Source organism: Monodelphis domestica, chromosome 3, assembly GCF_027887165.1.
Source record: "Monodelphis domestica isolate mMonDom1 chromosome 3, mMonDom1.pri, whole genome shotgun sequence".
In the NCBI taxonomy this organism is placed as follows: Eukaryota; Metazoa; Chordata; class Mammalia; order Didelphimorphia; family Didelphidae; genus Monodelphis; species Monodelphis domestica.
The window spans coordinates 260,950,454-260,968,035 of NC_077229.1; the positions used below are offsets into that span (position 1 = coordinate 260,950,454).

General features: G+C 35.5%; 1 protein-coding gene across 10 annotated transcripts in view; it reads right to left on the bottom strand.

Moving 5' to 3' along the window:
• Positions 1–17,582, bottom strand: part of PTPRM (protein tyrosine phosphatase receptor type M) — a 1,053,679-nt gene that overhangs the window by 44,949 nt on the left and 991,148 nt on the right. For all 10 annotated transcript variants that reach the window (XM_056820784.1, XM_016432809.2, XM_056820785.1 and 7 more), the window contains one exon: positions 7,714–7,830. In XM_056820784.1, the coding sequence (XP_056676762.1) occupies positions 7,714–7,830 (117 nt within the window). The remainder of the gene's footprint in view (positions 1–7,713; positions 7,831–17,582) is intronic.

The following is a 17,582-nucleotide window of genomic DNA, read 5'->3' on the forward strand; positions in this document are numbered from 1 at the left end:
TAAAAGGGAGTATAGACAATGAGGAAATATCACTAATCAACATGTATGCACCAAATGGTATAGCATCCAAAATTTTAATGGAGAAACTAGGAGAATTGAAGGAGGAAATAGACAGTAAAACCATATTAGTGGGAGACTTGAACCAACCACTATCAAATTTAGATAAATCAAACCAAAAAATAAATAATAAAGAGGTAAAAGAGGTGAATGAAATCTTAGAAAAATTAGAGTTAATAGACATATGGAGAAAAATAAATAGGGACAAAAAGGAATACACCTTCTTCTCAGCACCACATGGCACATTCACAAAAATAGATCATACACTAGGTCACGGAAACATGGCACTCAAATGCAGAAAAGCAGAAATAATAAATGCAACCTTTTCAGATCACAAGGCAATAAAAATATTGATCGGCAAGGGTACATGGAGAGCCAAATCAAAAATTAATTGGAAATTAAATAATATGATACTCCAAAATCGGTTAGAGAAGAAATCATAGAAACAATTAATAATTTCATTGAGGAAAATGACAATGGTGAGACATCCTTTCAAACCTTATGGGATGCAGCCAAAACAGTACTTAGAGGAAAATTCATATCCATGAGTGCATATATTAACAAATTAGGGAGGACAGAGATCAAGGAATTGGAAATACAAATCAAAAAACTTGAGAATGAACAAATTAAATCCCCCCAGAAGAAAACCAAACTAGAGATCCTAAAAATTAAGGGAGAAATTAATAAAATCGAAAGTGACAGAACTATTGAGCTAATAAACAAGACTAGAAGCTGGTACTTTGAAAAAACAGACAAAATAGACAAAGTACTGGTCAATCTAATTAAAAAAAGGAAAGAAGAAAGGCAAATTAACAGCATCAAGGATGAAAAGGGGGGCATCACTTCCAATGAAGAGGAAATTAAGGCAATCATTAAAAAATACTTTGCCCAACTATATGGCAATAAATATACCAACCTAGGTGATATGGATGAATATCTACAAAAATATAAATTGCCTAGACTAACAGAAGAAGAAATAGATTTCTTAAATAATCCCATATCAGAAAAAGAAATCCAACAGGCCATCAAAGAACTTCCTAAGAAAAAATCCCCAGGGCCTGATGGATTCACCAGTGAATTCTATCAAACATTCAAAGAACAACTAACCCCAATACTATACAAACTATTTGACATAATAAGCAAAGCGGGAGTTCTACCAAATTCCTTTTATGACACAAACATGGTACTAATTTGAAAGCCAGGCAGGCCAAAAACAGAGAAAGAAAACTATAGACCAATCTCCCTAATGAATATAGATGCAAAAATCTTCAATAGGATACTAGCAAAAAGACTCCAGCAAGTGATCAGAAGAGTCATTCACCATGATCAAGTAGGATTTATACCAGGGATGCAGGGCTGATTCAATATTAGGAAAACCATCCACATAATGACCACATCAACAAGCAAACCAACAAAATCACATGATTATCTCAATAGACAAAGAAAAAGCGTTTGATAAAAAACAACACCCATTCCTAGTAAAAACACTAGAAAGCATAGGAATAGAAGGGTCATTCCTAAAAATAATAAACAGTATATATCTAAAACCATCAACTAATATCATCTGCAATGGGGATAAACTAGATGCATTCCCATTAAGATCAGGAGTGAAACAAGGATGCCCATTATCACCTCTATTATTTGACATTGGACTAGAAACACTAGCAGAGGAAATTAGAGAAGAAAAAGAAATTGAAGGCATTAAAATTGGCAATGAGGAGATTAAGTTATCACTCTTTGCGGATGACACGATGGTCTACTTGAAGAATCCTAGAGATTCAACCAAAAAGCTAATCGAAATGATCAACAACTTTAGCAAAGTTGCAGGATACAAAATAAACCCACATAAGTCATCATCATTTCTATATATTTCCAACACAGCTCAGCAGCAAGAACTAGAAAGAGAAATCCCATTCAAAATTACCATAGACAAAATAAAATACTTAGTAATCTATCTCCTGAGACAAACACAGGAACTTTATGAACACAACTACAAAACACTCTCCACACAACTAAAACTAGACTTGAACAATTGGAAAAACATTAACTGCTCATGGGTAAGACGAGCCAATATAATAAAAATGACCATCCTACCCAAACTCATCTATCTATTTAGTGCCATACCCATTGAACTTCCAAAAAATTTTTTTACTGATCTAGAAAAAACCATAACAAAGTTCATTTGGAAGAACAAAGGATCAAGGATATCCAGGGAAGTAATGAAAAAAAATACAAACGAAGGGGGCCTTGCAGTCCCAGATCTCAGACTATATTATAAAGCAGCGGTAATCAAAACAATTTAGTACTGGCTAAGAGACAGAAAGGAGGATCAGTGGAATAGACTCGGGGTAAATGACCTCAGCAAGACAGTATATGACAAACCCCAAAATCCCAGCTTTTGGGACAAAAATCCACTCTTTCATAAAAACTGCTGGGAAAATTGGAGAACAGTGTGGGAAAGATTAGGTTTAGATCAACACCTCACGCCCTACACCAAGATAAATTCAAAATGGGTGAATGACTTCAACATAAAGAAGGAAACTATAAGAAAATTAGGCCAACACAGAATAGTATGCATGTCAGACCTTTGGAAGGGAGAGGCTTTAAAACCAAGCAAGAATTAGAAAGAGTCACAAAATGCAAAATAAATAATCTGGAATACATCAAATTAAAAAGGTTTTGTACAAGCAAAACCAATGTAACTAAAATCAGAATGGAAGCAACAAATTGAGAAACAATCTTCATAAAAACCTCTGGAAAAGGTTTAATTACTCAAATTTACAAAGAGCTAAATCAATTGTACAAAAAATCAAGCCATTCTCCAATTGATAAATGGGCAAAGGACATGAACAGGCAGTTCTCAGTCAAAGAAATCAAAACTATTAATAAGCACATGAAAAAGTGTTCTACATCTCTTACAATCAGAGAGATACATATCAAAACAACCCTGAGGTATCACCTCACACCTAGCAGATTGGCTAACATGACAACTATGGAAAGTAATGAATGCTGGAGGGGATGTGGCAAAGTAGGGACATTAATTCATTGCTGGTGGAGTTGTGAATTGATCCAACCATTCTGGAGGGCAATTTGGAACTATGCCCAAAGGGTGATAAGAGATTGTCTGCCCTTTGATCCAGCTATAGCACTGCTGGGTTTGTACCCCAAAGAGACAATAAGTAAAAAGACTTTTACAAGAATATTCATAGCTTCGCTCTTTGTGGTAGCCAAAAATTGGAAAACGAGGGGATGCCCATCAATTGGGGAATGGCTGAACAAATTGTGGTATATGTTGGTGATGGAATACTATTGTGCAAAAAGGAATAATAAAGTGGAGGAATTCCATAGAGACTGGAACGACCTCCAGGAAGTGATGCAGAGCGAGAGGAGCAGAACCAGGAGAACATTGTACACAGAGACTAATACACTGTGGTATAATCAAACGTAATGGACTTCTCCATTAGTAGTGGTGTAATGTCCCTGAACAATCTGCAGGGATCTAGGAGAAAAAACACTATTCATAAGCAGAGGACAAACTGTGGGAATAGAAACACCGAGGAAAAGCAACTGCCCAACTACAGCAGTTGAGGGGACATTTCAGAGGAGAGACTCTAAACGAACACTCTAATGTAAATACTAAGAACATGACAATGGGCTCAAATCAAGAACACATGTGATATCCAGTGGAATCACGCGTCAGCTATGGGGGGTGCGGGGGGAGGAAAAGAAAATGATCTTTGTCTTTAATGAATAATGCTTGGAAATGATCAAATAAAATATTATTTTAAAAAATTATTCTGTATTGATTAAATGATTTTTCTTTTTTTTAGAGTGACTAGGGGTATAGGTTTCATATCATAGAAAATATGAATTTTATATACTTTTTTACAATTTTAGAATGCCTAGGGGTATACATTTCATATCAAAGAATATATGACTAAAACTGGCTAATCCATCTATATCTCAAAGTCTACAAAAGAGTCCACAGAATAGATTCTGAAGTCTGAGGACCTAAATTCAAATCCTTCCTCTGAAATTTACTGTGTAACCTTAGGCAGGTCACGTAACTTCCCCCAAGCCTTTGTTTTTCCAGCTGTAAAATGAAGGGGTTGAACCAGAAGGTCTCTGAGGTCCCTTTCTAGCTCTAGCTCTGTGATCATATGAGCCTACCATTTCCAAGAGAATTTACCCATATTTCATATGTACAATGAATAATGGGGTGGTGATGGTCCAAATTTGGGGACTAAAAGATATATTGCTGAAAAGAACTCACTCATCTGTGAAAACTGCTTCTCTACTATCTTCCTAGTACCAACACTCCAATCTTACTTTAATTTAACTTTAATCAATAGGTTAGTCATGAGGTAGTCCTTAGTTCAGCCATAAGGTAGTCACCCTACCTGGGTCAGACTGTTGAGATCCTTGAGAGGCTAATTTTAGTGGTACTAAATGCCAAAGACAAGATTATGCTATACTGAGGCAGCTAGGTAGCTCAAAAAAAAATCTCTTCATCCAATCTGTCCTAAGAAAACAATCAGACAAAAATGAATGTATTTCCCTCCTATTTTCCATTAGTACAATCATCAAAGAAATGGCCTCAGAGAGAAGTAAAGTCATAATTCTTGCTTATGGCAGTAGCCCTTTCTACTATTTTAGAATGGCATAATAGGGACCAATTCTCAGTTCCTAATTACAGCTTAAATAGTTCTCATTGACACTCTGATGTTCCAATAGACATGTGAACTTGCTGATGTGGATATTCCCTCCAATGAAGCAGATTGCAATCCATTCATACCTACTCATACTGTGTTAAATCTTGTATATGCCCTCATCAATGTAGTATAAAAAAACATTAATTTTTCATCTTCTCCCTTTACTATATTGAATGCTCAACAGACAGGAAGATAACAAAAAATAGATGGCAATTAGGCTTTTTCCACTCTCTGAGAACAGAAGGCCAGTGAAAAGCCTTGTTCCTTTAGGAACAGTAGGATGAGAAAGACACAAGCTCTGAGAGAATACTCTGTTTCCTTCTCCTCAAAGGTAGATGGGACAGAATCAACTTATATTATAATAATTCCAGAAGAGCCTTTAAATATGTCTGAAAAGTCTATAGTTTTACAAATTATAAAAGTTTTTATAAATTTAAACTGTACCAAGACTTTTCAACATTCTATAGCTAAAACCCAACAATATCATGTTTTTTGTTTGTTTTTAGAACCAATGATTTATTTCTTAAAAACAATCAGATCAAACCTGTGCCATACTTTTGGGACATGCTATATCTACATTCCTCTTGAGATAAGTCATCATATAGCCTTTAAATTTTGTTTAGCTTGGAGTCTTTTCTTCTATTAGATAAATGGAAATTTGCAAGCTAATAGGCAGACATAAAATGGGACTCTATATGCTGCAAATTGCAACAGTTTTCTTCTTTAGTAGAATAAAAAACAAAAAGTCAGTGTTTCACCTTGGGCATCCCTGCCAAACCATCCTCTCCAAACAGAATCACAACTAGAGAAATTAAAAAAAAAATCTCTACTATCTTTCCTTTCTCTTCTAATGAGAAAGTTTTAAAATGTAAAACAAGCAAAAGGTTCCCAAAATGCTAATGATTTGTCTTCCATAAAGATTTGATTGCCCAGCAGTAGCCCCTCCCTTTAGAAAACTACTAACACATCATTTTGATTTTCCCAAATGCTTTAACGACCATACTATTCTTCCCTTCCCTCAACTGTATCTTTACTTGGTTTTATGAAAGCACAGAAAATGACTAAAATAGCTGAGTAGTTCAGAAGCATTTCTGTGCAGCTGTGACAGCAGAAGAGGACAATAAGAGGTTAAAAAAAAAAGGAAGAAAGAGAAAAGAAACAAACAAACCCTCTAGCAGCATTCTCAGCTTATTAGAAAGCTGACTACTGTTCAAAGAACCCAGTGTTTAAGTGATGGCTCTTGGATGAAAGTTTTTTTTTTTTAATAAAATATCAAGGGTCTTTTATCCCTATCTGTTTTAATGCAGCTATTCATGAGTGTTCTTGCCAAGAGCCATAGAAAAATCCTCCATATGTTTTCTCCAATCCTAGCTAAGAAGTAGAAAAGCTAACATCAAAGCCTGAACTTTGGAACTTGAAGAACTGAGTCAACCTGAACTTCATATTCTTTAAAGACTCCAAATATCCTGTGTGCATATTTAAAAAAAAGATTTATTAAAAAAATCTTAATAGTATGTATGAATAACAGATGAAAATAAACATCCTGTTCAGTGCTGAAAGTTTTTTTAAAATAAATATGGATCTACAAATTATTGTTAAGGAGTTCAGCAAACCAGGTTCGAGGAGCAAATGCTAAATGTTAGCAAGTCAACTTCCATATATGTTAGCAATGGTGTAGCTTGAGTGAACCCTACATATTGGGAGAATTTAGATTAAGACAAGAAAGAGTGGGTCAATTGACTAGTGATTTCTCTTAACTCTCCCACTCCAACTGTATTGTGCTATATCCAAAAATTGGGATACAAAATCATTATTGTCACCAGAAATGATGCTGGATTTGGAGTCAGAGAACTTAGATTTGAATTCAATTTTGCTACTTATTAACTGTATAATTTTGGCCCTCAGATTCCTCCCTCATCTGTAAGATGAAGGCATTGAACTAGCTAAGGTTGCTTCTGGCTCTGAATCCAATGGGTGTGAAATCTTTGGCAGTTCAAAATCACCACTAACAGATGAACATCCTGAAGACTATGTTTAGGGCAGAGCTAAGTGTGCCCCTCAACTGAGACAAAAGACCAAAGGAAAAGTGAGAATAAAGGAACATTGTTATAACATTAGAAATTCTGTTGTTGGCATATCTAAGAGCATCCCATGTATAACAGAGCACCATCGTGTCTTCCAAAGTTACTACAATCTGTGCTAAGCCTAGGCCTGAAAATAATTAGGGCAACAGAAGATTTCCAGATAGAGTTGAGACCTACATCTCAACTGTGCTTCTGTGAACCCATTACCAACCACTAACCAAAATGTCTTAGTTGTACTTTTCAGTTACACATTTAATGATAGTAGGTAAAGAGCATGAGGAAAATTAACCATTATATTTCTGAATAGGAAAAACGAACAGAAAGATGCCACCAGCTAGATGAAAAACAAAGATATGGGAGGTAGATGATTCATCCCATCTGTATAGCTAGGGAAATCAATGAAACCTGCCTTTTGGATTGGCTGCAAAAGGTAGTTTCTTATGAGAATAATTAATATTTACATAGCACTTTAGGATTTACAAAACACTTCCCTCTCAATGGTCTCCTAAGCTATTTAGTGAAAATAGTATCTTTACTATACTATAGTATTTTACAAATGTAGAAAGTGAGACTGAGATAGATGAAATGATTTGGACTCCAGTAAAGCTAGAATTTGAATTTAGGTCTCTTGACTACAAACCCAATGTTCTATAACAAAGATTGTCTGTAGATATAGGACTTTGCTGGTCAAAGAATACAAGAGTGGAAAGTGATTGAGAGAAAGCCTCTAGTTTAGCCTCTTGCCTTCAGGTAGGATCACATTTAAATTATTCCAGATGAATCAAAAATTGATAAGTTTACTATAGCAAAAGTTGACATTCATAGTATTACAGCTTCACCAAGATAGAATGAAAACTTACCTTTTCCACGGCAAATGTTCGAATTACATATTCTGCTAGAAGTTCTGTTTCTATTAGGGTAACTTTAATGTCTTTATATATCTCCGTGTCATCTGGCCAGTATTTGCAGCATTTGACCTTTTGGAAACACAAGAAAAAAGTTAAGGGGATTTTTTTGGGGGGGAGATTGTATTTTTTTTTGACTGAATCTCTAAACAAGCCTTAACTGGTTCATTATGATTTATAGAATGAATTTTCATCACATATGCATGGCTGATCCACATACTACAGGTTATGGTCCATTTGTTTTCATCACCTGTGCTTTTTTTCTCCCTTAAAAACTAGTAATCAAAATTACAAAAGGGGCAAGGCTCAGGAAAATTACCTAGATTTAGAGAATTGTGTTTATACTATATATAGCTAAATTACAATAAACATTCATTTCCTGTTCTTTCTTTGTTAGGGAGTGGCTAAGGAAAACTAACTCTATAAAGAAGTTTGCAATACTGAGCACTTTCTGGTTTAAAATTTTCTGGACATTTCTAGTTTCATAAAATCATATATTGAAGACTGTAGGTGTTTTATTTGGAGGAAGGAAAATAGGTACAGAATTTTTCTAAGGTAGCGCAATAGATATACCTCATTCTAAGTGAACATTCTAACTGATAAAGTAAGCAATAAATTCATTCTTTCTCACCTGGATATACTATAATTGTTTTTTTTTTCATTCTGTATCTCATTTGCCAGTTGGTACATTCTTTCAAATGTGTACTTTTGCTATTGTGTCTGTCTGACATTGTAAGGTCAAAAGAAATAAAGATGGGAATAAAGTTATAACATTGAAATCAGGAGATTCTCAAAGGTAAGAGTCTGATTAATAAAGGAGGGGAAATCTCCTACTAGGGAAAATTCTCCAAAGGAAAATGGCCACCATATTAACTACTTCCTTATCAAAAATTTCTAGCACTCTACTGAAATGGAGTAGGATAGTTGTCTTATGCAAAAAGGGATAGTATTGCAAACCAGGAGAAGTAGGTTCAAATTCGAGTTTTGTTTACTACTTGGATGATCCTGGGCAAGGTGCCTAGAACATATCTGAGCGATCTGAGTACTCATATGATTGAGATTAAATGGAAACTATTCTATTCCAGTGTGAGATGGTGGACAACTAGACCTTATCATTTGTTCTGCCAGTGCATCCTAAGGTCCTCCAGGCCTTGCCATCTGCCTTGCCTCTACATCCTGCAGACCTCTGGCATTATTATTTGATCTACTTATGTAGAGTCAGCACCCTTGGACCTTGCCATCTGCCCTGTAATGAACATTTGTATGTGTTTCCCCCAACCCAAATAAAGTATGAGTTCCTTCAGGGCAGGGATTGTGTTGCTTTTTCTATTCATATTCTCAGTACTTAGCACAATGTTTGGCACAAATGCTTGGTTAATGTCCATTCATTCATTCATACATTAATTCTAGGGACTTCCGTTACCTAGACTGAAAAAATGAGGGGGTAGAAATAGATAATCTCAAAGATCCTTTCCAATTTTTAAAAGATGAAACCCAAAATTAATGAGATATTATTCTTATATGCCCCCCCTCCACTCCCCTCCTCCTCCAAAGCATCTTTGAATTTGTAGAGGATGTTAATGGAGAAAGAGGAATAGTTTTTCAGACATTTGCTTTGTAACTAATTTTGCTGAAACCAAGAGATGGCTGTCTATAACTTCTCAGCACATCCCAGTAGTAAATTGATCATATTTAAATCAAATTACTAATCTGAATTTTGCTAGATATGTGTGCCATCTGATTTGATTCAAGTACTAGGTCTAAGTCTTCAGATCCATTCTTCCAAAAGAGTTTCGAAATATGATGATTTTGTGAAATTTGGCTAATTTCTCCCCTTGCCTGGGTTGCTAGAACTTTATTCCCTTGATGACATTAACGCTGTATTTAGTGTAGCAGAAAAGAAAAAAATATATATGTATAGTTGATTGTGGCTCTAAGTTTTTATGTTCATATAAAGACACTTTTCTTTAAAATCATATTTCTTCTAGATGAGTATGTGATACATTAAATTCAAGAATCAGCTTCTGTTGAGTTCTTCCTTCCCCAAAAGAAGCATCTGACATTGGATGTATTCACAGCTTTTAACACCAAACCAAAACAAATGAATGAATGAACAAAACCAACTCCACAACTTATAAAATAAATATAATATGGAAAGATTTCCTAAAATTTTGCAGTCACAATAATTGAAGGCCTCTGCAACATAGTGAAGGCTTACTTTTCATCTGGGTAGCTCTCTTCTTGACATTCTAGAACCCAGGCACATTGTGCAAACTCTTGTTTTACTGGCATAAATCCTCCCAGACATGCCTGACTCACTCAGTTTTATCTAATGTAGAACATCTTCCTTCTTGCCTATATTTCCATCCACACCCCAGGAGAAACACAGCTTCCTGATAGCAGACCAGGACATCCTGGTACACCCATTAAATTTCTTTATCTGCTTGTTACTCTATGCCCTCCTTCTGTAGAATCAGATCCACACAAACGTGCCCAAAGCACGTAGAAAACAGGAAGCAGCTGCAATCCTGGACTCTGTTGAAGCACAGCTACTGATCACCAAGTGTTTCTAACATTAGCTTGGCTCCTTTCAGACAGGTGCCTGCCATTCTCAAAGCCAATCAGTTTAACCAAGTGAACAGCAGCAAAAAGAAAAAGAAAATTAAAAAAAAAAACAGGAAATCTAGATTTCTCTACCCTGGTTGGCACTGAAAAGAAACACACACATTTCTAAGTTTGTGCTGTCTGGATATCTTAGATTAGACTATAATTTAGGAACAGGAGGCATTTTAGTTGCTACTTTGCAGAATGTGTTTCCAAAAAGCCTAGACACCCTTCCTAGTTCAGGAGCATCTGCTTCAGCAGGCAGAGAAATGCTGGACTGACCATCTCCCAGAATATCATTCAAGGGTTTTGTCATGTCTGTTTTTAGCCCCTGAAAGAAACTTTTTTAAAAAGCTGTCTCCTCCAGTGCCTTTCCAGTTTGTTGAGCCTGTGCAAAGTGATTATTCTTCTCTAAAGAAAAGTTATGGGCTACATAATTAACTTGCAAATCTTATGCTCTAAAGAACAAAAATGTTTACTTCCCTGAAGAATGTGATACCTAGAAATTAGCTTCTCCTTAATGACTGAATATAAGAAAAATAAATTCACAAGTCTAGATTTTTTTCTTCCTTTGAAGTTGAGTCTACTAGCCATGTGCCTTTCTGAAAAAGGAAAAACAAAGAAACTTTCTTCTTAGTGAAAATTTCTTGAATGGTTACCATGTGGCACTCACTAGGGTAAACACTGGGGATACAAGGAGGCAAAAGACAGTCCCTGTCCTCAAGAAGTTCACAATCTAAGGGGGGTGGAGAAGAGCATAAAAAAACAAATATGTATAATTAAGCTACATACAGCATTTGACTTAAGAGGGGTTGGGAAAGGCTTCCTATAGAAGATGAGATTTTTGCTGGAAATTAAAAGAAGTTAAGGGAGGCAGTAGGTAAAAATGAGGAGAGAGCTTTACTTTTCTCTTTTGTTCAGTGTTTTGTTACTTCTAGTCATGCTCTAACAATACAGAATCTAACTATACAATGATGGCTCCAATATACATGTCATTCATTAATCACAGAAAAGTACAGCCTCTGGACCCAGAAAAATATGGTGAGCCCAGTGAAGAACACCTGATTCCTATAATGCATTTTCCCCTTTAGCCTGTTTAAATGAATCAACCTATCAATCAATCAAATATTTACTGAACATCTGCTAGTGCATAGCACTGTTTTAGGAATAATAAATTAAAGACAGAGTCCCTGACTCCAACAGTGCTCCCAAGCATCCTGGAAGAGCTAAGACTAAAATATGTGAAACTAATGCTGAATGATAAGACAGTATTTAATTAGTCGGTAAAGTGGATAGTAGTAGTACTAAGAACTAAATTAATGTGGGAAGCCTTAATGTACATATCTTGAGGGAAAGAACTCTTTGGGGTTTTTTTTTTGGTATGTATTTGTAGCCTCAATGTTTAACATAGTGCCCGGAACATAGGAGGTACTTAACAAATGTTCATCTCCTTCCATTCCTCTTATCTCCCTCTCCCAATCAGTTTGATAAATGTTTATTGTTGGAGATTTTCACAGAAGAGGTGGAAAATGAACCATGCTTTGAAGAATGAGCTGGATTTGAATGAAGAAAGCATATTCTAGGCTGGTGATTTCCAAATGTTTTTCAGTGTATATCCCTAGAAATAAAAATCTTATAATTATATACTCCAATATATTAATATTTGCTTATTTATAAATTATATACATGTAATTTTATATTTATTGAAAATTAATACATTACTCTCACAACTTATGTATATAATGGAATCATAGCATGTATAAAGCTTGAAGCTGTCTTAGAGGTATATATATATATATATATATATATATGTTTGTGTGTTTTAATTAGGGCTTAGCAAGTTTAATGACTTACCTAAGTTCACATAGGTATTATGTAGTAGAGCTGGGATATGAACCTAGGTCTTCTGACTTGAAAATATAAACATACACACATACACACACACATATATATATATATGCATACATACACATACTGAACTAATATCAATTGATCAATCATTAAACATTTATTAAATGTATGCTATATGTCAGGTACTATGCCAAGCACTGATGATACAAAAAGGGACAAAAGACTATCTCTGCCCTTATGGACCTTACAGTCTAATAAATGAATATATACAAACAAACCACATACAGGATAAATGGAAAATAGTTAACAGAGAGAACACATTAGAATTAAAAGGTATTTCCTATAAAATATGGAATTTGGCGGGGGGACTTAAGGGAAGTCAGTGGGTAGAGTGGAAGAGGAAGAATATTCCAGGCACAGGAGATAACTAGAAAAAATGAGAGATGGGGTGTCTTGTTTATGTAACAGTCAAGAGACAAGTGTCACTGGATCACAGAGAACATGCTGGGAAGTAGAGTGTGAGAAAATTAGAAAGGTAAGAGGGGGCTAGATTATGAAAGGACATGAATTAGCTAAATAAAGCAAATTATATTTGATCATGGAGGATATAGGGATTCATTGGTGTACTGAGTAGGGAGTGATATTACTGGTCCTGTGATTTAGTCAAGTCACTTTAATGGCTGAATTGAGGGTGGATTGGAGTGGTGAGAGACTTGAGGCAGGCAGATCCACCAGCAGGGTACAGTAGCAATAACTTGAGATGTGGAGGGATTGCACTAGGGAGGTAGCAGTATCAGAGGAGAGAAGGGAGCATATATTAGAGATGTTGCAGAGGTGAAATCAATAGGCAACATGGCAAAATCAAGGGCAACCTCCATGGAGATGAAGGTATAAGATAGTGTGGAATCCAGGATGACTCCTAGGTTGTGAGCCCAAAGGACTTCCAGAATGGGGGTACCTTCAACAGTAATAGAGAAGGTAGGTGGTTGGCAAAGTGTAAGGGGAAAGGTGAGTTCTCTTTCAGACTTGATTAGTTTAAGATGTTTAGGACATTCAGTTTGAAGTATGTTATAAAATCTGCATAACTATAGAAATAAGAGATGAAATAAAGATGTCCAAAGCATTATTTTAGATACAAGCCTGGAAGTTTCACCTGTCCCTAGTCAGCTCTTCCATTGGCTTGTCAAGATATCTGAAAGATATCTGAAATTCTTACAATTAGGGTTGCTACTTTGCATTAAATTAAGTATGCTCATCCCTCAAAGTTCTGTTTGGGACTCTTTTCTCTAATCTACATTTTTCTGCTTGAAGATTTCATCAGCAATTATGGATTCAACAAGCATCTCTATACTGATGATTCTCAAATATAAACATACATCCCTAATCTCCCTCTTGACCTTCACCGAGATATACTATAGGCACTTCAAACTTAATATGCCAAAGATAAAACTCATCTTACTTCATCTCAAACCCAATCTTCCTCTAAACTTCTCCATTTTTGTTGGTGGTTCCAGCATCTTTCTAGTCACTGAGATTCACAAGCTTTGAAATAATCTTTGTCTCGCCTCTTCCCTGTAGCATTATTCTTATACAATCAGTTGCCAAGATTTTTTGATTCTACCTTCATAATATCTCTCAAAGTGATTGCCTTCTCTCCATTGACATAGCTTTTACTCTTGTTCAGGTCCCCAACACTTCTCACTTGGACTATTGCAAAAGTCTCCTAATTGATTTCCCTGCCTTCATGTCTTCCCTTCCAAATTCATCCTCACAACTGACACTCCTACAAAAGATATGTTCATGTTTTTCAAGTACACTTAAAAAACCCAACTTAAATTGCTCCCTATTGCCGTTAGAATATAAAATCCTCATCTGGACATTTAAATCCCTCCATAGTCTGGATTTCACTTAGGTTTCTAACCTTATTTCGTATTACTCCCTTTCATGCACTTTGATTCAAATTAAACTAGATGACTAGCTAATGCTTCTTTTCAGTACTCCATCTCCTACTCCCTTACCTCTGAATATACAGAGCCCATGACTAGTTTGTATGCCCTCTTTATTCATACCCAACAGAATATCTTGTGTTCCTTAAAGCATGAAATCCTGGGTGTCACTACATACCGGAGACCTTGCTGATTAGTAGCATTCTTGCCCCTTTATTGAAATTACTTTTTATATATTTAGTATTTACTTATGAACATGATATTAGCACAGTGTCTAGTACATAGCAGGTGCTTAAAAATGTCTATTGATTGATTTTAATTGAGTGATCTATTCTTCAATTAGAATATGTGTTCCCTGAGGGCAATATTTTTCCTTGGTGTAAAGGAATATTCTAAATATTCATCTCAATAAATATAATTAACACAAAAGATATGAAGGTTTAAATATGTAAATAATATGGTATACAACCTAGGGGGGTTGGGAAAATACCCCCCAGTAAGGGGGCTATATTTATATTCCAAGTGTCTTTCCCACAGGAGATGCTTAAGATGTGCTTGTTAAAAGCTTGGGTTGCAAAAAAAGAAACACGAGAAGATACCTTTCCCCCCCCCCCCATTACTTTACAGAGTTGGGAAGGTCCAACAATAAGAAATATTGCATTTATTTGCTATATTTATCATTATATCATCAGGATTGTTCATTTATTTTTCTCTTCTGCTTCTTTAAAAAAATTTGATAACAGAGATGTTTTTGTGGGGGGGAGGAGACAATAGGGGGGAATACAAAGGCAATTTAGGAAATATAAAAAGAATATGAATAAAATTTATAAGAAATATTGGGGGAGGGCAGTTAGGTGACCTAACTGATTGAGATTGAGAGCCAGGCCTAGAGATGGGAGGTCCTAGGTTCAAATCTGACTATAGACACTTCTAGTTGTGTGATCCTGAGCAAGTCACTTAACCCCCATTGCCTGACCTTTATCACTCTTCTGCCTCGGAACCAATACCAAGACAGAAAATAAGGGTTTATTTAAAAAAAAAAGAAATGCTTATTAAATTGAATAAAGATGCTTTGTCCAGGGAACTTTGATAAAGTCATTAAGAAAAGACAATGTACCTATTTTATCACATTAGATTATCACTTCTGCAGAAGAGAAGTGTACTACAGGGGAGAAAAAGTCTGAAAAAGAAGGCATTGTTGTGGAGGGCAGAAGGGGTGAAGCATAAGAGAAATGGTAAAAACAAAAAGGGGAGGGCAGCAAATAACAGAATTTCAGAAATGAAAGAACAGAAATCATTTAGTCAAGTCCTTCATTTTATAGATGAGACCATTAGCTTATGGAAGGTAGGATGGACATACAGAAGAAATGTCAGTAGATTTGGAGCTTTGAAGATCTGAGTTCAAATGTTATCTCACACAATTACTAGCTATGTGACTAATGGAAAATCACTTAACTTTTACATACCTCAATTTCCTCATCTAAAGCAAAGGGGTTGGATTTGATGGTGGTCTCTGTGGTTTCTTATAGTTTTAGACCATAAATTTATGATCCTAGGATGCCCAAGCTCATATACCTGATTAGTGCTAGAGTTAAGAAGCTTGACCCTAAATTCAGTACTTTCTTCTTTATGTTGCCTTTTCTTTGTCATTAATGAGAAATTAATTTTTTCTAATCTCACTTTTGCCTAATGTTGACCCTGCATGAGATTCCAAAATGGAGAAGGGTTTTTCCATCTCAAAACTTTTCATTCACCTAGCTATTTAGGATAGGAAAAGACAAAAAAACATTATAAAAGCATATGTTTTTTTTTTCTTCAATTGAGAAAATGAAGGTTAGAGTTCTTTTGAGCATAGCCTCAGTGTTTACAGCATCACCATTTTTGCAAGCAACTTGGTAGAAAGTACAATTGGGTTTTTGCAAAAAATTCCATTTAAGCATACAAGCTAGTGAAGTGATGGATTTATTCCATGAGGAAATGAACAACTGAGGTGATTAAAAGGCTGGTCGTGGCTAGAGAAAGTATCATAGTGCTTGGTAATAAACATATCCTTAAAAGAGGGGAATGGAAGCAAGAGGAGAAAATTATGAAAATTATCCACAAAGTTCCAATAGATTCATGTTTTAGTGGAGAAAAGCATTCAGATGTTGACCCCAGTTATATTTACAATCATCAACAGTCCCTGCTAAGCATGGCTGTGATGGAGGTACTGAATAGCAGGGAGCATAAACAGTGTAGAAAAGCAGTGTATTCTAGGGTTCTAGCCAAGAGCAGTTTCCAACCAGGTTTCTAAGACACAGCCCTATTCAATGCTCTTCTGTATCCAATATCCATTTTCTTGCAAGATCATATCAGGTCCAAAAAACTCCCAATTTAAACAACTCAAGAGCATGGAGAGCTCTGCCTCTATTTGGTTTTTGTATCACCTTCATGGAACACCTCTGGGATTTCTTGGAAAATAGATCTCTAAATTCACCTACCACCCCTTGCTGAGCCAGGAACTTTCTGTTGCCTTTATGGTTTGACTGCAAGAAAGTCCCTATAAACCTTAATGACTTGTCCTTTTTCTCCTTTAATGTCATGCCTCCTGAAAGATAGAGTCATTATTTTTTCTACTAGTAAGACTTCTTATTCTCTATCCCCTTTCCTACCTTGCATGATATTTACTTTGCTAAATGGACATGCAGTACTAGAAAACAACCATCCCAAATTCTTGCTGCTCCTCCACACCCGGAGCTCTACAACTTATCAGTAAATATGAGCTGTGACTTTTTGGAAATTGATAGGCTCTTGAGAATAGTAGGTATTTAATAAATGTTAGTGGATGATGATGATAACTTTGGAATTAGTTTAAGAGCCACACAAGAAATCAGTTTTGTTACTCTACAATTTCTCTGTATTTTTGACATAAAACTGTACTATTGAATGTGATCAGAATTTAACTCTGGAATTCAGCAAAGAGTTCGTAGCCAGGTTTCCAACAAATCCAGTTATTCAGGACTATTTGGTTTCTACCTTATTCACCATAATTGGTTTCAAATAACTTTTGGCTTTTTTCAATATTTAAATCTACCTTTAATTAAGTATTTTTAAAAATTCCACATTTTCTGAAGGTAATTTCAGAAATGTTTTGAAGAATAGCAACATTATTAGAATAAACATTAATTCTTCCAAAGTGAGCTACATTGAATTAGTACAGATACTTATGTAGATATTAAAGTTTTGTTCACTAGGCAAACCAACTCCATGTAAAATGGAAACATAGATGAAATGATGTTGCAAATGGAGCAATTAGTTTTATACCAACATGGTTATAAATAGAAGGTTTGTGTGTGTGTGTGTGTGTGTGTGTGTGTGTGTGTGTGTGTGTAGGATGCCAAAATTTGTGTCATCAAAGCTTTGAAATTCATGTTTATTGAGATT